At 50.9% G+C, this 19,936-nt stretch overlaps 1 protein-coding gene across 1 annotated transcript in view; it reads left to right on the forward strand.

The window, feature by feature from the left end:
- The first annotated feature begins 264 nt into the window (after positions 1 to 264).
- The window catches only part of MOB3C (MOB kinase activator 3C), a 49,915-nt gene continuing 30,243 nt past the window's right edge, over positions 265 to 19,936 (forward strand). Inside the window, exons 1-2 of the mRNA XM_073357814.2 lie at positions 265 to 457; positions 15,221 to 15,729. Of these exons, the coding sequence (XP_073213915.1) occupies positions 15,312 to 15,729 (418 nt within the window). The 5' untranslated portion in view covers positions 265 to 457; positions 15,221 to 15,311. The remainder of the gene's footprint in view (positions 458 to 15,220; positions 15,730 to 19,936) is intronic.

Here is a 19,936-nt window from a genome sequence, read left to right on the forward strand (position 1 = left end):
AGAGCTCTGTGTAAACTCAAAAGCTTCTCTCTCATCAACAGAAGTTGGTCCAAAAGAAGTTACTACCTCATCCATTTGTCTGTCTAATATCCTGGGACCAACTTGGCTACAGCTATGCTGCATACCACAGAGTGGAAGCAGGAGACAGAGAGATTGAGGCGTAGGGGGCAGGGCGAGCTACGGGTTCTTTTTGAGTCAGTTATTGCTAAGGCAGCTGTACTTCTGGACACACTCAGGATATGACATCACTGGGTGGGGGGGGCAGGAAAGATCAGGCAGAGTTTCTTTAATGAAAACCCCAGCAAGGGTTGGTGTGTGTGTGTGAGTTTTTCCCTGACCCTGGGATCTCATAGCTAAACTGAGGGAGCCCAGAAGGAAGCCGCAGGATCTAGCTAGCTGACCTTTCCATACACTCGAGAGGGATTTGGTCTCTAATTCAGATCAGTTCTGGAGTTAGGTGAGTGTCTGGTTTTGTTTTGTTTTTAAACTTTCCTTAAGAAGTTTCTGGCTTGCTCTGAGAATAACTGTCTCCCAGTAAAGCCCCCTCCAACTCCAACCTCATGCTTTCCCTGCTAGCCTGTTGTGTGTCACAGTCCCACTGGGAACAAAAGCAAATGCAGCCAGGTGGATTGATTCCCCCAACTTCACACCCCTGCAATGAAGTTGCAGATGGTACATTTTAGGGGGCAGGGGAGGGGGCATTTCAGGAGCTGGATGCTGCAAACTAGGGTTGGCTCAGCCGGTGCGCTTATAAATGTTTAGTATCAGAGGGGTAGCTGTGTTAGTCTGGATCTGTGGCACAGGACTCTTTGTCGCTTTTGTAAATATTTAGTGACCCCATATTTTGCGACATCCGGGGCGAGCGTGAGGGGCGAGCCATAGCAGAGGGGGAATGAATGTGGCTTTTGAGCCGATGAGCGGAGTAAATGTCACTTCCTGGAGCAGATGAGGAGCCAAACCAGCCAAAGTTTGGAAGCAGTATTCTGTGCTTAGCAGAGTTTGGATGGTGGCCAATTGCCACTGTAAGACTTTGCTGAGGAAACTGACAAGGGTCTGGGAGTATGGTCTGTCGTGTTGTGCAGTTAAATGTCCCATAGCTAGTGGCTTGAGTGAGGCCATTGCATGTCCTGGAATCTGGTCCCCATACATGTTGGAGGAGTTCGGGAGGAGCTTGGGTTTGACCAGAAGATGAGTTGTAGAGGGTTGGTGTGTGGTGTTTTTGGTATCATGTCTGACCCTCACATGGGAGCTGTATGGCTCACATGCTCCGAACAGGCAGCAGGAGCCACTGAGCCCAGGCCTTTTGGGATTGTGCCTCTGTAGCGACTGTTACTCAGGACTGAACCTGGTCCCTCTAAAGCTAGGAGCATGAGTCTCTACTGATTTACACAGGTGTTGGATCAGACCCCAAATCCCCTAGCTGGCAGCTTTGGAAGACCTATGTCCTCTGTGGATCAGACACAGAGTGGGATGTGTAACACACACTAACCAGGGAGCTACACCTCCCTTCTGCTTTCCAAGTAAGAGGATCGGTCTAGTGGGAGGAAGGCTGGCCCGGTGGTGAAGGCATTGGCCTCTGACCTTGGTTCAGTTCCCTCCTCTGCCACAGACTCCCCATGTGACCTTGGGCCAGTCACTTAGCCTCTCTGTGCCTCTGTTCCCGGATAACAGCGCCACCCTACCTCACAGAAGTGTGGGGAGGAGAAAGATGTGGATTGTACTGTGGTGGGGGGGCTAGGTAGACTGAAGCTGTCTCCTTGTTCCTTGGGGAACAAACACTACAAGGAGGCATGATCAGAGGCGAATTCTAAGAGGGTGTTGGAGTAGCAGTAGCCAAGGTACGTGATGCCAGGCACTCAGTGGGCTAGCACTGGGCAGAGTGATGGGCCAGCCGGTAACACCAGCTTGGAGCAGGGGGATTGTGGGGCAGGCAGATGTGACAGTGGAGGGAGCGGCAGGTGGGCTGGGTGGTACCAGGCAGTGGGCGTGGAAGCAGCAGATGGGGACTGCCTGGCAGTGCGCAGGGTGAAGAGGGCAGTGAACAAAACCAGGCAGGGGGCAACGGTCTGGAAGCAGAAATCTGCTTGGCTCGGTTGTAGGGTTGTGCACTAGGGGACAGAAGGGGGGTTCCAAGTCCTGAGCGGGGAACAGCCACAGGAGTAACCTGGGCACCGCTCTCCTGGCTGCAACTTCCCAGTGTGTGTCCTGATTGCAGCAGCCAGAAGGGTGATTCCCGACTTGGGTTTCGGTGCCTAGTTGCTATGTTGATTGGTGCTGCCTCTAAACGGCTGCGTCTGTTCCAGCCCCGTTCTTCCCGTTTGTGCGGGAAGTTCCCTTCCTGGGACCCACAGGCAGATTCCCATGACATCGAACAGGTAAATGTTGCTCTGCGCTTCTTGGAGATCATCTTCTCTCAGCTTTCAGAGTAGCAGCCGTGTTAGTCTGTATTCGCAAAAAGAAAAGGAGGACTTGTGGCACCTTAGAGACTAACCAATTTATTTGAGCATATTTGAGCTACAGCTCACTTCATCGGATGTATCAGCTGGGGCTCCTCTTTGGACCTTCCTCTCCCAGGCTAGTTCGCTTTGGCCTTCATGCCCCGGCAGCAAGCTCCCGCTCCCAGCAATTGTCTTGGAACGTCTCCTGGAATTTTCCATCATTTGCGACGGCATCTGGGATCTGCGGCCAATAACCCCGTTCCTCCAAGGCAATGCAGCCGGGGTCTGGCTTCAGCAGGAAGTGAAGAGAAACCAGCCCTGTTTGGGGACCATTGTGGTCAAGTGACCATTTTTAAATAGAATACTTTCATGTCCCCTTAGATTTGGTTAAACTCAAAGGCTGTACAAGGACAGGGCGCAAATGGCTGACTTGGGCGTGATGTTGCTGAGCCCTAGGGGACTTCCGATCTATTTCCAAACATACGGCTCTTTGGATCAGGGTTGCACTACACCAGTAACGAGGCTCCCAGCCTGCAAATACTTATGTGCATGCTTAACTTTAAGTCTCCTTGTCCCGTTGACTGCAGTGGCATGTGCAAACGTGCATGCGGGATCAGAGCCCGACTAATAATCATTAATACAGGTGCAGGTGGCTGACGGGCCAGCTGGCTGGAGAGGTTAATATCCCATCGAAATATCTCGCGATTATCCCTTTTAAGCTTCAGGTAGCAGCTTCCTCGCTGACTTCGCCAGTGCTTGTCTGCTATCGAAGTAATGTGTCAGCAGGGGGACTTTCCTTTTTTACTGGTGAGGGAAGAGAGGAGTTCCCTCAAGCGTGAGATTGAACCCAAGACTCTTGCAGTCAAACTTCAGTCAGCCACTGAGACAGCTCGGACTAGTAGTGCAGGCCTCTATTTTGTCACACAGAGTCTGCCTAGCTGGAGGTTGCAGCGTGCGGCCGCTTCGGGTATGCCCACATGGGAGAAAAAACAAAACCCACCCCAGCGAGTCTCAGAGCCTCGGTCGATGGACTCAGGCTCGTGGGTCTCGCGCTACGGGGCTAAAAATAGCAACGTAGATGTTCTTGTTTGGGCTGGAGTCAAGGGCACTGACTTTTCTTTTCTTTTTCTCTGTGGGGGCTCCACCCCTGCTCTGCCCCGAGGCCCCACCCTCGCTCCACCCTCTCCCCCGCCCTCCCACCGCTCGCTCCTCTCCACCCGCCCTCCCCATCATCCAAGCCGCTCGCTGATGGGTAGCCAGTCCCGGGGCCCCGCCAAACAGCTGTAGATGGTGGGTGCTGAGGACCCCCTGTTTTTTTTTTCCATGGATGCTTGAGCTGTGGAGCACCCATGGAGTCAGGACCTATGGCTGGAGCCCGGGCTCTGAAACTCAAGCGGGAACGTCTGCTCTGTTATTTTTAACCCAGTAGGACAAGCCATGCAAACCAAAGTCAGTTGACTCTGCCTCTGAGAGGCATTGCCATGTTTGGGTGTTTTTGCAGCTACACAGGCCCCAAGGTCACCCACAAACCACATGCATGTGGCATGAAAGAGGAAATTGGTGACTGTCAACTCCCAAAACCCAAGCGTCAGTGAACTAAAAAGGTAACTCTTCACAAGGCTGGTAGAGAGATCTGGTACACTCATGAGCAGGGCAGGGGTGTAGAGTTGGGAAGGGGGTAGGACCAAGTCTGTCCACTAGAGGGCAGCATTGCAGGGGCATGCAAACCAGTTTGTTGTAAACTCAGGCTCTGCGCAGATTCAGGCAGCCTCCAACAGACAGGTTGATCCAGGCCTTGATGTTTGGAGGGACACTCACATTTTGCAGAGAGGCCCGCAAACGTTGGTTGCTTGCCTTCCTACCCCCGGGTTCAAAAATGCAAGCGGGCATGGGGCCCCTTGCTTCAAACTGGGGCCCTGCATTTCCTAAAGATGGATTTTTACTCCCACCAAAAAGTCGTGCATGGATTTGAGGGCCTGCGATCTGTGACCCGCCCCTGGCTGAGCATCTCCTTAGGAGCTGGCAGCATGTCAGAGCCATCCATTAGGATGGTGTTAGGATGTTAAATGCCTCGCTCCGTCCCAGTGTGAGAGCAGCTGTTCTGCTGCTTTAAAATTTGGATCGTGCTGCTCAGTGGCTGTTTGAGGTTACCGGAGCCAGATGCTTGTGTGAGCATCTGACCACTGGCATGCGAGAGGGGACTTAATTAATTAAAGGTTTCAAACAGCCTCTCAGCACTGCATTTAATTGTAGATCAAGTACCACGCTGTGTTCTCAGCCGATGAGCACATGGATACATTTTCCTGGCTGATCTTTTAGTTTTGGTCACTCAGTGCTCTTGAGTTTTCTTTCTCATGGATTATTAATAATACTTACTTATTAATTCTTTCTGGTAGCACCCACAATGTATGAAGGCCCAGATCCTAAAAGATATTTATGTGGCTAACTTCCAGGCATCTGGGCAAGTCACAACCTCCCTGGCTCAGTTTCCCCATTTCTAGAACTACAGTATATTTGAGGATCTGGGCCTAAACGCTTTTCAACAGACAAGGAAGCCCAGTCCTTGCCTTGAGGAGCTTTCAGTCTAAGCACAGCAAAACTGAGCAAGGAGAGGGATGCACCATATATACCCTAGTTCTAAAAATGGGGAAACTGAGGCAGGGAGGGTGTGACTTGCCCAAGTGCCTGAGAAAATTAGAGTCGGAGCCGGGATTCTGTTCTGTTCTCATACTGTGCCCATCACCTTGGTATCTGGGCACTTGGATGAGAACTCAGTAGCTCCCCAGCCTATCTCTTGCCACAGCCCTCAGTTTCTCACTTTCCCTATTCGTGCTACTTTCCTTTCCTCTTTTGTGTGTACCTGTGTAACAAAGTGGAGGTGACGCTCGATTGTTTGATTATCCCTGTGCCCTGTACCTTACACCATACGCTGGCTGGACTTCTCACGTTTAAAGATTTCTGTGCATATTGGGTGGTCTCTGAAGCCAGACTGATGACTAGGGGAACTGAAACTTAGCCAGATGGGCTGTGGGTGCCGTTTTAGTTGTGGCTTCCTTCCGCATCTGACCCTGGAGAAATATTCATTTTGTATTTGGCTGTGGCAGTGTGATCTAGTGAGTAGGTGCTGAACTGGGAGTCAGGAGAGAGTTGGGTTCTATTCCAAGGTAAATCAGCCAGGACCCCATTGTGTTGGGTGCTGTACATACACATAGTAAGAGAAAGCCCATGTGTCAAAGAGTTTACAGTCTAAATAGACAAGACAGACAAAGAATGGGAGAGGAAACAGGCATCAAGAGGTGCAGTGACTGCCCCGGATCACAGAGAAACACAGCCAGGAACACCAGTCCAGGTCTCCTGACTCCCTGCTGCTGAGGAGCTGTGTGACTTTGGACAACTCATGCAACCCCCACCCGTGCCTCAGTTTCCCCATCTGTGCAATGTCGCTGACGGGACTGGCCTGGAGCACTGGCAGTCTGCATCTGAAAAGCGCTAACCCTCGCACCAGTAACGCCTGTCTTTCTGAGGCACAAAGGAACCTGTTCTTGGAAAACTATTAAGAGAAGCCCTACGTTTCTTCAGTGTTGTATGCATATAACTATATCAGACAGGGGCATGATTATTTTAAGCAAGATAGTTATACCAGTACAACCCCTAGTGTGGACACCGTTATACCGCTATAAAGGTGCTTCTGCTAGCGTGGCTTATTCCCCTTTCCGAACAGGCAGGGCGATACCAGTGTAAAGCACTTTTCTCTCAGTATAACTCTCTCTTTAACTTGCTCGTGGAGACAGGCTGTGAGTTACAGCTCTGCATGTGGACAGCTATTTTGGCTTAGCCCTGGCTTGAGCATTGGCTTAGGTGGTAAATTTACAGGCACAGACTAGACCAATTAAACCAGTTTTAAACCGACCTGGATTTTCCCTGGTTTAATTAAACCAGTTTAAGCTAATCCGGTGCCTCCTCTCAGTGTAGACAAGGCCATGTGCCCAGAGGAATGAGCACAGTGCAGCTGGTGCTGAAATTGGCAGCCAAGTCAATGCTGGAGCTTATATTCGTGCCCGACTCAACAGGTACAGGAACAGGGCTCCCCCTTGCTTCCTTCGTCTCCAATAACGAAGCCTTTCTCCTGCAGCTCGCTGGCAAATGAATCCGGGACCCTGGCTGGTGAATGGACCACTGTGGGGAGGGGGAGGGAGCCGTCGCTCTCCAACTTCCTGTCTCCGCAGGCGATTGTGAGATGCGGCTGCCGGGACAGGCCCGCCCGGGACAGGAAGGGCCCCGTTCACAATGGGGGCAGCGCAGCAGGAAAGGCAGCCGGAGCTCCGGCAGGGACGGCCACCTGTTGGCATCCCACACCTGCTTCCGTCCATCCTGATGCTGGGGCGAGGACGCTGCAGCTGCACTGCTCATGAGGGCTGGGAAACTGGACGGAGCTGGTGCTATGAATGCCTGGGAGACTACAGGACAGGCTGTTTGGTCAGGCACTGGGCTGGGAGTCAGGAGACCTGGGTTCTATTCCTGGCTTTACCACGGGCCTGCTGGGTGACCTCAGACAAGTCAAGTCCCTGCCCCGTGCCCCAGTTTCCCTTCCTGTCTGCTGGCTATATAGATTGTAAGCTCTCTGGGGGCAGGGACACTCTCTCATTATGTGTACGTACAGTGCCTGGCACGATGGGGCCTCTAGATGCTATTGCAATGCTAGTTCTAATTCACTGAATTCACTGCAATCCAGTTAGCAACGGGCCCAAAATCCGGGGTGCAAGTGTCCCTGGTCTCTACGGGAGGGAGGATGATGCCATCCTGAAGTTTAGGTTCTCGGGGTTGATTTGAGCGGCTCTGTGGCCTTTCGGTGCCTCTAGTGGACTGATTTCCATGAAATGAAACAACCATTGGACCATGGAACCTGGCTAAGCCACGCAACACAAAATGGGTGGTTTCTCCCAACCCCTCAGCAAGGAACTAATAGCAAGTGCTGTAGTAAGGTCTCACCAGCGGAAGGAATGGTCGAGACGATCGAACCTTCTGACTGCCGGAAGCCACAAGTGGATCACTGCATACGTGCCCTTTCTGTACACTCCCCCGCAAGTGCTGGTACAGGCTGCTGTCAGCGACAGGCTACCAGGCTGGCTGGACCATGGTCTGACACAGTGTGACACTTCTTATGTATGGAGGGGCACTGTGCAGGGGTTAGGGTGCTAGACCTGGGTTCAGTCTCCTGGTTGGCCACAGGCTTCTTGGGCAACTCACTTAGACACCCTGTGCCTCTGTTTTCCATCCATAAAATGGGCATAATGCACTTCCTTACTGCTCCGGCGTGTTGTGAGGATAAATGCATTGCAGATCATGAGATGCTCCGATACTGTGGTAACAGGGGCCATATAAGTACGTTAGACCGGGCAAATCCCTATGCAGACTGGCTACATTGTAATAAGCCACGGTTTCAAGCAAGGGAAAGACCAATTGGGACAAACAGCAGCTCTGTCCGTCTGCACCATGGGTTGCATTGGTTCCTCTCTGCCAGTGGTTATAACTGGGCCAAAGGTTGAAGGGTTATTGGTCTAATCCAGTGCATGTCCTTGCATGCCCGGGAGTATCACCAGTGATTAAACAACAGCTGAGAGAGAACTGATTCATGACTCAGCATCTTTGTTTTGCAGTGGGTCTCCTGGTCACTAGGACAAATTAATGAAAGCCCGTGGTTTCCGATCAGTTCCCCGTTCGTGCCGTGATTCAACCCCTGGGTGGCATCACAGCTTATACCATGTGTAATTGGCAGGGCTGACGTTGCTCAGCAGGGATGAGTTCTGGGCCTCCCAGAGAAATACCTAAGTACATTCTTATAAAGAAAAGAATACTTGTATAGTGCTTTTCACCTGCCTGTCTACAGATCTGTGGTGGAGTGTGTTAGCCCTTTGTGGTTCCCTGCTGGGAGCCCCAAGGTCCTACCACATGATTCCCTAAGAAGCAGTGAGCTGAGAAGAAAAGAGCAGCGAAGGTGGGTCCTCGAGGCTTGCCTAGATAGGACTCTCCGGAGCAGCCACTTTGGAAAACCACAGAGACCTGGTCCTTCCAGGGCTAGACGGGCTAGCAACAGCCAATCAGGGCCCTGCTGACCCTGATAAAAGGAGCTGCCTGTGGGTTAGTGGAGCAGTCACTGGCTAGGATTGGAGGAGAGAAGGAGGGAGTCTCTCTCTGACCGCAGGAGCCTGACAATAGATGGAGTTCATGGCTGGCTGAACCTGCCCAGCTGGGATTGCAGAGAGGAATCTGAGGATGCTGGCTCTGACCTAGGGCTGGAGATAAAGGGCCTGGTTGGAAGAAGCCCAAGGAAACAGCAGTGACAGATTAGAGAGGGCAGTATGTGGCTACTGTGCATAGGGTCCCTGAACTGGAACGCAGAGCAGTGAATGAGCCAGGTTCTGCCACCACCCACTGGCATAAACCCCACAAAGGGAATGGGGCTTATTTGGGACTCTGAACAAAGGGCTACATTTAAAGGGCCCAGAACTACATTTAAAGGGTCCTCGCTGAGGACCTCAGCGAGGGCAAATAGACTGTTTATTTACTAGACTCTTTAATACCCCAGAAGGGCCATTCAGACTTTGTGATTCAGCTGGAGGGCCAAGCCACTGAAGGCTTTGAGGGCAGCCAGCAGCCTGCAGGTGGCACCAGGGGTGAGAAAAGGAAGGCGGTACTGCACCCTGCCACTTTGCGGTGCTCAAGAGGTGAGTGCCCCTATACAGGATCGCAGATCAGTGGTGCCTCACCAAGCACCCTGGAAAGATAGAGAAGAATTAAACTAAGGCCGGCAGAGTGACTTGCCCAAATGCAGCAGCAAATCGGGACTAGAAAGCAAGAGAATGACCCCAAGTCCCCTTTCCTGTAGGCCTGGGCTTTAGACTTCCAGAGGCTGAGATTTATTTCAGCTGTATCCTTGATAGGATTTGTAGGCACCTTCTGTAATGGAACAGACTGTAGCTGCTGCTTGTTCTTCCCCCTGCGGATTTGTTGCTTTGGGAAGGAGGTTGTTTTGTAATGTGAAAATTAAAAGCAAAAATGTGCCCCTCTAGGCCACTGTGTTGCTCCAGGATGCATTAAATGAAGAGGTGGGAGAGATCGGGGGAGTGTGTCTAACGGTGTGAGGCGGCTGTCTGAGCTTACTGCATTGCAGCTCTTGCTAGCCACGTAAGAAGCCGCTGCAGCATGTACTGATATTTGGAGGCCAGACTCTTCCTCCCTGAACCCTCCTAGAATGTCCTGAGACTTGGCCATCTTCCTGCTGTTTATATGGAGAAGTCCTGAGCACGTGGGCAGGGCTGGAACATCATCCACCCCGCGGTGTGTGTGTTCTCTCTTTATAAATAAGGTTGGCTGCCCAAAATCAGAGGCTACTGTTGCCGGGAGGGGGGGAAATTTGGACCTACACTTTTAACTGCAGGTTTCCTCCCCTCAGTCTGTTGAAGTAATGCAATTGATTTCCAGGCCTTTGTGTGAAACCATAGCTGAGAGTGTCAGCCCCCTATGAATAATAATACTTTGTATTTGTATAGCAGCTTCCACTGCAAGCACTCCTAACGCCCCTGTGAGGTCCAAAAGGATCACCATCTCCATTCTGTAATCAGGGAAAATGAGGCACAGAGGGGCCAAGTGACTTGCCCAAGGTCATGCAGGGAGTCTGTATCAGAGCCAGGAATTAAAGTCCCATTTCAGTGCCGTAACCGCAAGAACCAGAGTGGTGATTAGACTGCAAGGCAGCAATCCCTGACCTTATTGCTGTGGAGGGCAAAACTCCCCTCAGTTCAGTGGGGCCAGGATTTCACACCCTGGGCTCTTAGCTTTGTGCTTTACCCTCCCCATCCAAGATTTGTGCTGATCCTAAACTGCCCACTCTTGAGGGAGATTGAGGAGTGACCTGGCTTTTTTGTGGGTTTGCGGCTCCACAGACTGACTTGGCTTTGACGGGGAACGTTCTGCCTCTACTTTTTCTGAAGATCTGTTTTCTTCCAAATTCCTGTAAGGATTTACAAGGCCTGTGCAATTTGGCAGCAGTGCCGACAACGGCTCACGAAGCAAAACCATGGCAAACAGCTCATGTAGGTGCTGACTGCATTCGGGGTAGACTGGAATGCAATGACCAGGCAGGTACGTGCTGCCTTTGTAGCGGATTAACTAAAGGACTTGAGCACAGGAAATCTGATTATTCCGGTGCACCAGTTCATGTATATCTTTCACAGAGACACTGTAAGAAAACACAGACCAGATGCTTAATAGCTTCATTGATTTTAATTGGGTTTAGTAAGACAATAAATATCCAAAAAGGAAATCCGCCTCCATTTGCCTAATGATTGAAGAGATCAGTGTGTATGATAACAAGAAAGTGATACAGTAGAATAAGTTTGTATGATGAAATATGTCCTGGGAGCTGGTTATTGGAGAAGAGTCACTTCCCATTGAGTACAAATGAGTTGGAAAGAGCCGTAGAATATAGATGTACAAATAAACCCCTTAACAATTGGCAGAACAGGGATTTAAAAGCCTCTATTCATGGATCACAGGTTTTCACTTTTTATGTGCCAGGCTTTATGGCAGGGGTTCTGAAACGCTCTTGCCGAGCCCCCCTTCGGCGCTTCCTGGCTCGTGCTGAAAACAGGAGCGTAAAGCCACGGTGGGGCGAGTGGTGGAAGGGGCTGGCCGTGCCGAGTACAAGCTGATCTGAGACCACAAGGACGTACTCCGAGCAACGAGGCTGCTTACACTGCTGCAGCTACACTTCTATTTTTTTAGCACGTTAGCTCGATCAGACCTAGCGTGGGTATGACTCCTCGAGCTGGAATTTACCCCTCCTGTTCGCCGTGTAGACGGACCTACTCATGGACTTGAGGAAGGAAAGCCTTCCCACCACAAGGGACGCTCTCAAGTCGAACACCCCTGATATCCCAGCCCTTCACTCCATCCAGGGAAAAAAACCCTACCACAAGCAGAGTCTTTACCTGGCATGGGAGAAGTGCCAGAAGCTCCAGGAAGCCCACTACGGACTTTGTTATTGCTATTGGATTTTACATGGAAGTTGCTCAAATGCTATGGTGACATGCGGCAGGATAAAACTCTAAGATAGATAAAATAGGTCTGGGGGTGAAATTTTCTGGGCTGTGTCCTACAAGAAGTCAGGCTAGAGCAGTGGTTTTCAACCGGTGGTCCACAGCCCCATGAGGGTCCACAGCCTGCGTCTAAGATTTCCAAAGGGGTTTGCACCTCCGCTTGAAACTTTTCAGGAGTCCGCAAATGAAAAAAAGGTTGAAAACCACTGGACTAGCTGATCTTCAGGATCCCTTCTGGCCTTAAACTTGATGAGTATGTGACTTTAGTGGAGAGATGCTAATTTAGCCAAGCCGAGGCTCTGGTCCAAGGTGTTATGCAATGGTGACCAAGCTCCAGACACTGGTGCATGTTATGTAGCATGAGGGACTTTGAGTCCTATTTTAAGTGCAAATCTCGATGCAACCTTAACTACGGTGTCACTACCAATGCCCGAATAGTAGTGTGTGTGTGTACCAATTATATTTAAGGAGTACTTGTGGCACCTTAAGTACTCCTTTTCTTTTTGCGAATACAGACTAACACGGCTGTTCCTCTGAAACCTGTAATTATATTTAAGGCACTGATCTAGTGAAAGTATTGAAGGACCTACTTCACTTTAAACATGTGAATAGCTCTGTTGAAGTCAATAGGAGTCCAGTAAGTTGCATGCTTCAAGTTAAGTGCGAGCTTCAGCACTTTGCTGGATGGGGGAGGCCCAGGCAGTCTATTTTGGAAGTAGATGTAATCCTAAATGTCCAGAAAACTTGCAGTCATGGAAAGCTTATCGGTATCAGCAGGGTGGGCCTTGAAAATGTGACAGCCAGGCAGGAAGATACAAGATAAGGCTCATTCTTTATCTGGCAGTAGTTCCAGGCTCAGTAACTGGGTGGATGCTTTGCGTTACAAACCACCAACCTCCCTCTCAGGCCCTTCTGTGCTGCTAGGCAGGAAGCCGTGATGCTGCTAGAGTGACTTGGAGCCATAGCCAACAAGAAGGCCTGTTACCTCTCCCAGATGCCCCCGCTTCCCCCCGCCCCAGCACTGCCCTAGAGTGGCACTGAATACAGCCTCAGAGGGCTTGAGCCCTGTTTCCCATGCTAAGTGGCAACGTCTGCTCTTTAGTCCACAACAGGAGTGACCAAAGCTCCCTAAAAGGGGGGGGAGGGCACCTGAACCGTGGCCCCACCCCCCACGTCCCTTTTCCCCCGAAGCCCCGCCCGCGCACCACCTCTTCCCCTACGACCCCACCCCCTGCTCGCTTATCTCTGCCCCTCCCCCCGTTGCTTGCCTTCGCAGCTGGTAAAAAGTGATGGAGCTATGGCTCCTGGCCCCCCTTGTTCCAGCACCCTTGGCCCACAGGTGCAGTTCTCGCTGGCATCAGTGCAAGACGCCCCGCTAGGCTGAGAGTAGCGTTTGCCCTCTCATTTGGAGCAAAAGCCACCCCTGGCCAGAGGGGCAAGAAAATCCCTGTGCCCCAGTGGGAACTGAGGATCTTGCGCTGCCCTCTGTGTGGGGTGAATTTCACCCTTGCTTTCGTGCAACAGCAGGCAGCTGTTCAGACAGGGAGGCACAGGGCATCCACAGAGAAAAGATAAGCAGCCACAACAACCAGCTCTTGTCTCCCGTTGTTCCTGAGGAACAAAATTTAATACTCTGGTGTCTGGATAATTTGCCCTCACCACCCCGACTCTATTGACGTCTAGCTGTACTCTGTCTGTTGCTGCTGTGTGCTCTAAAATACCCGCGGAGCTCCACCCAAGAGGCATTTGCTCTTCTCTAGCGGCTGAAGTGAGTCCAGTGCACCTTGTAATGGAGTCTGCAAAGCACCGTATCGGACCCTGTGGGATGGCAGGACCTGTGTGTCTGTCTGTGGCCGTTGTTGTTGTTGTGACAGGTGAACAGGGTACTGGATTGGAGTTCAGGTGGCCTGGGCTCTCGTCCCTTCTGCTTGAGACCTTGGGCAAGTTACTTCCCCTTTTTGTTGCCCCTCGTTCCTCTCCCACCCTTGCTCTGACTTATCAAAGTAGTTGGCAAGCTTTTCAGGGTAAAGACTGTCTCTCACTTGGTGGACATGAATTATTAAAATATTAGACCACAAAAAAAAGAGAAAAAAAATTTTTTTTCGGGGGTAGGAGGGATAGCTCAGGGGTTTGAGCATTGGCCTGCTAAACCCTGGGTTGTGAATTCAAGCCTTGAGGGAGCCATTTAGGGATCGGGGGCAAAAATTGGGGACTGGTCCTGCTTTGAGCAGGGGGTTGGACTAGATGACCTGAGGTCTCTTCCAACCCTACTATTCTATGACATGCAGCATCTAGTACAATGGAGCCCCGATCTCATGTGCTTAAAAGCATTAACGCTGGGAACTGTAGGACAATGCAAAATGTATTTTAGCTGATCGGTGATGTTTGGCGAGCCCTTTGGCTCTTTGAAAACAATGCAGAGATTTCAGTTCATAGTCTGAGTCCAGGAGAAACACAGACCCTCTGCTTCTGTGGTAGTAAATTCAGGAAGGCAACTCAGGGCATAATTAGCAGTTTATTGAATGGCCAGTAATCCCACAATTCACGGTAATGTTCAGGGTGACCTCCAGATGACTCCTGGATGGGATGGCCAGGGGGTTATCCTGGATAGATCAGGAGTCACTGATGCAAGGGTGCAGAACTAGCTGCCAAAGCTAGTGTCCCACCTGACACGGCTTTATTATTTTAAAGCAAGGTGCCGATGGCGGCTGATGCAATCCAGCAAGGTGGCGAGAGGAGGTAGACTGCGTGTGACTAGTTTGCATTGTGTTTTGGGCTGTATGGGTAGGGGAGTTGATCCTTTTCTATCACAGTGTGACACCCAAACGGTACTTCCCTCAGGACACAATTGTACATGGGATTTGGGCCTAAGGGGCTTTAAAGAAACAGAACACAAACTCCTGCTAAATAATAGAGCAATGTGACTGGCCAGGTACCCGTACTCACTTCAGCGCCCTGGGGCAATTGCCAGGCTGGCCACAGGGGCAAGTCACAGGGAGCACTTTTATGAGCTGGGAAGCTCTAGGGGCTGGTGGGTGGGGGACGACTTCCCATGTGCCCAAAAAGGAAATCAACACCAAGCCATTTGAGCGATGACTGGACGGGGGGGGGAGGGAGGAAAGCTACCTTGAACGCTTCTGATACTGCTTTTTATTTTGCTTTAGAGCAGCTGCCCTTGAGATACTGGTGTGAGCAGAGCCTTTCCCTGTAAAGATCATGCTGTTACTCAAGGGATATTGCTTTATGAAGAGGCTTTCAACAGAAGGTGCCTCCATCTTTCACACGCAAGGCTTCCCACCCGGCCAGCCATGGTAGCACCAACAAAACATTTATTACCATTTGCATTATGGCAGCACCGAGACGCCTCAGGGTTCCCGTTGCCCTATGCACTATAAATACATCCCTGCCTCCAAGACCTCGCCATCTAAATAGACAAAACAATAATCCTTCCTTTATCTCCGTTTTACAGATAGAGAAACTGAGGTCATAGTCACACAAGGAGTCTGGGTAGAGCCAGGAATTGAACCCAGATTCCCTCAGTTTATATCCAGTACCTTAGCTACAAGACCATCTAGTCTCTTGAACGTGCCACCAATTCATCATGAGCAGCTTTAGTAAGGGAGAGCCAGTTACAGTTGGTGTCATAAATAACGGGTTCAATATTTCTATCTATTTTCCTTTCAGAAACCCACGATGTCCACCCTGACGCTTCCAGGCTAGGAGTCTGCCTTGGGACGTGCCGCTGCCCTTTTAAACCTGGCCACCCCAGCCCAGAATGGCTTTGTGCCTCAACCAAGTTTTCAACAAAGACAAAACCTTTCGCCCCCGTAAGAAATTCGAGCCCGGCACCCAGCGGTTTGAGTTGTACAAGAAAGCCCAGGCCTCTCTCAAATCTGGGCTGGATTTGAAGACTGTGGTCCAACTGCCTCCTGGGGAGAATATCAATGACTGGATAGCGGTGCACGTGGTTGACTTCTTCAACAGGATAAACCTTATCTATGGGACGATGTCGGAGTTCTGCACCGAGAAGAGCTGCCCGATCATGTCTGGTGGGCTCAAATATGAATACAGGTGGCAGGATGATCACAAGTACAAGAGGCCGACCAAGCTCTCGGCACCCCAGTACATGTGTATGCTGATGGAATGGATCGAGATGCTCATTAACAATGAGGACATCTTTCCTACCAGGATAGGTAAGTGGACTGTAGTTCTTACATTCAGACAACAACTACTGTGATCATTTCGTCTGGCCTTCTGCATAACACAGGCCAGAGAACTTTACCCAGGGATTCCCACATCCGCCCCCAACAGCTTGTGGTTCCTCATAGATTTTAAGGCCAGAAGGGACCATCATGATCATCTAGTCTGACCTCCTGCACATCACAGGCCACAGAACCTCCCCCACCCACTCCTGTAATAGACCCTAATCTCTGGCTGAGTTACTGAATTCCTCAACTCATGATTTAAAGACTTCAAGCTACAGAGAATCCACCATTTACACTAGTTTAAACCTGAAAGTGACCCGTACCCCATGCTGCAGAGGAAGGCGAACCCCCCCCAGCATCTCTGCCAGTCAGACCTGAGAGAAAATTCCTTCCTGGTCCCAGCTTTGGTGATCAGGTAGACCCTGAGCATGTGGGCAAGACCCACCAGTGAGATACCTGGGAAAGAATTTTCCCCCTCATCAGCTATTGGAGATAGGCTGTCTGGTTTTGTAGGCAACCTCATCATACCATCCCCTCCATAAACTTATCAAGCTCAGTCTTAAACCGCAGCATATCTTTTAGCCAATCATCCTGCCATGATGTTGTATAAACTCCAAGGGATGGAGAATCCAGCACATCACCAGTAGCATGTTTCCATGGATAATTATTTTCTCTATTGAAGTTTTGCATTTTCTTTTTAACACTCATTGGAAAGGCGAGGAAAATATGCCAGCTTTGTCCTGCAACCAGCTTAATGAAGTGACACTATGAACTCCCAGTCTGTTGAATCCTTTCCCCCCTACATATGGTGCTTTGTGGAAGTGGGGGACTCTTAGCACTCGTTAGAGCCAGGCAGGATGTGTGGACTGGTGCTACTCAAGCATCCTGTACATAGCTGTGGCAATGCACTCCACCCCAGACCTATGGCATGCCCTGCTATTCCACTCCTAGGCCTACCTGTGGCCTACAAGGACATGTGGCTTTTTCAGTGAGGACAAATCTCCACCAGGAGAATAGGATGTGGCCCACCACAAACAGTTGTTCTTATAACCTAACCCAGTTCCCAGAGGGGAAAAGTTTGTGAACTAACCCTCTTTATTGCCCATCCTGCAGATTTAATCCTCGCTACCCCTGTGGGTAACTATGGTGATAATATCACATATGCTAATCAGGTTCATTTGCCTTCTTTGGGGAGATCAGGGATTGGAGTCTACTGGGTTTGCCAATTGGTGTCGGCGATTCGTTATTCGGTCTGACAGACACATACCAGCAATCCTGTTGCCATACAGATGGCTCTCGCTGTTTTCAGTGTCTTCATGGAGCACACGGATTCCATAAATAAACTTCTCCCTAGATAGCAGTTGGTCCTCTTCATGGTGCAGTTGTACTGAACCCAGCTGCCAAGCCCACATGGCGCTCTTGGAAGCGGTTCCTTTTCCAATGAAATGAGCAACGCGTGATTTTATTTATTTATTTATTTATTTAACTTTTTTTTGTCCTCCTCCAAAGGAAGTTTTAAGAATCTTAAGACATAGCGATCATCCTTCCAGTGAAACACAGCCCTTGGCGAGTCTTCCTTGACATTATTGCTTTCCAGAGGGGCATGGGCTCGTGAATCTGAATCAAGTCACTGCAGCTGAGGGTTCCTATTTTAGTTATCTTGGTGGGAAAGCCATAGGAATCTGGGATGGAAAAGACCGGTGCAGGATTATTGAGCTCCCTGCCTGCCCTGGCCCCACGCTGCTCCCAGAAGTGGCTGGCACATCCATGCCTTGTGTGCTGCCCACACCCCGAGTGCCGGCTCCACGGCTCCCATTGGCCAGGAGCTGCCTTAGCCCCACTGCGCCCCTGCCTGGGAGCTGCCCGAGGTAAGCAGGGCCAGGGGGCTCCACACACTGCCCCCTCCACACGCTGATCCCGGCCCTGTGGCCCCTGCGGGGGGGCATGGAGCTCTGCGTGCCGCCCCTGCCTTCAGGCACTGCCCCCAGAGCTCCCATTGGCCGCAGTTTCCAGCCAATGGGAACAGCGGAGTTGGCACTCGGGGTGTGGGCAGCGCGCATAGACTCTTAGCCTCGCTGCAGGGACGTTCTGCAAGTGGTGTGGGGCCAGGGCAGGCAAGGAACCTGTCTTAGCCCCGCTGCACTGTCCGGACAGTTAGCAGCCTAAAATCTCCCAGTTTGGCTTCAGTAGCCTCTGAGAGATAGGGCCTGATTCCAGGAGACTCTTGGCAAAACCAGGAGGGTTGGCAACCCTACCACCAGCCAGGCCATCAGCTGGCATGAGCAGCAGCACGACCCCCTGAGCAACTGGCCAGCTGGAGCAGCGGCCTGGGCCACTGGCTCACCCGAGCCGCCCCTGGCTACCAGCCAAGCCCCAGGCTCCTGGCCAGAGCTGAGGCTTCTTGGGGGGTGGTGGGGGGGAGCGAGGGCAGGGCCTCTGGGCGGAGCATACCTTTGATACCTGCCGCACATGCCAACAGGTGTGTTCTTAAGCCCAACAACAGCATTAGGCTAATGGCTGCTCGAAGCATTCCCCCACTGTGGTGGTAGCTACCATGTCTGCTTGTTCTCAGCCTTGCTCCCGCTCTGGATCCAGCCTTGCCTTACTCCATGTAAACTGGCTCTGACACTGGTCTCCTAATCCTGGCTACTGACTTCTTCTCCAGCCGTGAGCCTGGCTGCTTACATCCCAGTCTCTGGCATAAACAGGTAACCTGACTTTCAGAAGTGTAGATCAGCCAGCAGTTCCTTCCAGCCCTGGGATGTGCTGGGCCCTTCGAAAAACCAGGCTGCTTATTTAGATGCCTAAATATGGATTTAGGAGGCTAACTTTAGGCCTGCATTATTGCAAACCTTCAGCTGGGCTCTCTAATAATCACAAAATATCATGCTAGCTTTTGTTTGTCATCACCACAGTATCTGAGTGCCTTCCACGTGAGATTGGTAGCAGCAGTGAAGTCTCTAATGGACTACATGGAGTCTCTTAGTCCCAGAAAGAGAGATGTGCAAAACTCTGCTTGGTTGTGGGGCGGTAGGGTAGTTTCAGGTTCTTGTTTTTTATTTCGGGAGTGCAGGAGGGGGTGGGCCAGAGGGGGTCTCTTGCAAGGCAGGTTACAGCTGGTCATTTAGTTTTGTGGGTGATCTTGGTAGTTTAAAAATTTGGTTTTGTTCTGATTCAGAATGAAAGTCAAAAATGTCAAAATTCTCAGTGGAAAGGCAAAGCCCTGGGGTTCCCAGCCCTGGAGTTCCCAATCCTAGGGCAGCCCACCTGGCTGCTTCCCTACAGCCACAGATGCTGGAAACATAGGGGGAGCAATGAACCTGAGTGGCCAGGCTCCTGTGGTCTTAGCTCCCTGTCGTTCCACCTGGCTCCTCAGTAGCCCGCCTGATAGGTCAACTGACAGAACCCTGCCTGGCAGATGGGGCTCTGGAGGAGCCCTGTCTACGTTCTGCCCCAGCTTTGTCAAACTATCTCCGCAAAACCGTTTGATCTAGGTGAATTGGCCAATTCTGACGATAGCTGGTCGAGAAAACCCTAATGAAATATTCGATGACCACTTTTTTTTTTTTTTTTTTTTTGCTTCCCAAAAGCTTTTCCCGTGACAGTCATCCCAGAACCCCTCTGTACTGGGCTGTTTCTGGGTTTTTTTCAGTTGTCCAGTTGCCAGCTATTTTTCACCTGCACCACTGTGTCCTAGTCAGTGCCATAGAAACACATGCCATTCTGCAGAAACCCACTGGGGTTCAGAGAAAGCCATTATTGATGGACCTCCAGGAACAAGCAGAATGTTCTCATGCTCAGAACCCCTCTCCTGAGTCTCACAAACAGCGACGTGGAACTGACAATGGCGGTTTGTGGGCGTTCTGGCTGATAGTAAGAGAATATGGGTCCGTATCCTTTGAGCCCTGCGAGGGGATCTGTGCTGTCTACACTGCAATTAAACAGCCCCTTAGCTCAAGCCCCGCAAGCCTGAGTCAGCTGGCATGGGCCAGAAGCAGGTGTCTAATTGCAGAGTAGACATACGTTGAAAGGCTGGAGCCTTTCGTCACACGCCATTGTCAATAATTCCCCAATTAATGACTCTGACAAACTGAGGTTAATTACTTTGTAGTTTTGGCATTGCAGAAGATGGAGCTGCCTGGCCAAAAGGGAAATGCCACATTTATTTGTTTCTGATGAGGGCTCTTTCATTTTA

This window comes from Lepidochelys kempii, chromosome 8, assembly GCF_965140285.1.
Source record: "Lepidochelys kempii isolate rLepKem1 chromosome 8, rLepKem1.hap1, whole genome shotgun sequence".
NCBI classification, from domain to species: domain Eukaryota; kingdom Metazoa; phylum Chordata; order Testudines; family Cheloniidae; genus Lepidochelys; species Lepidochelys kempii.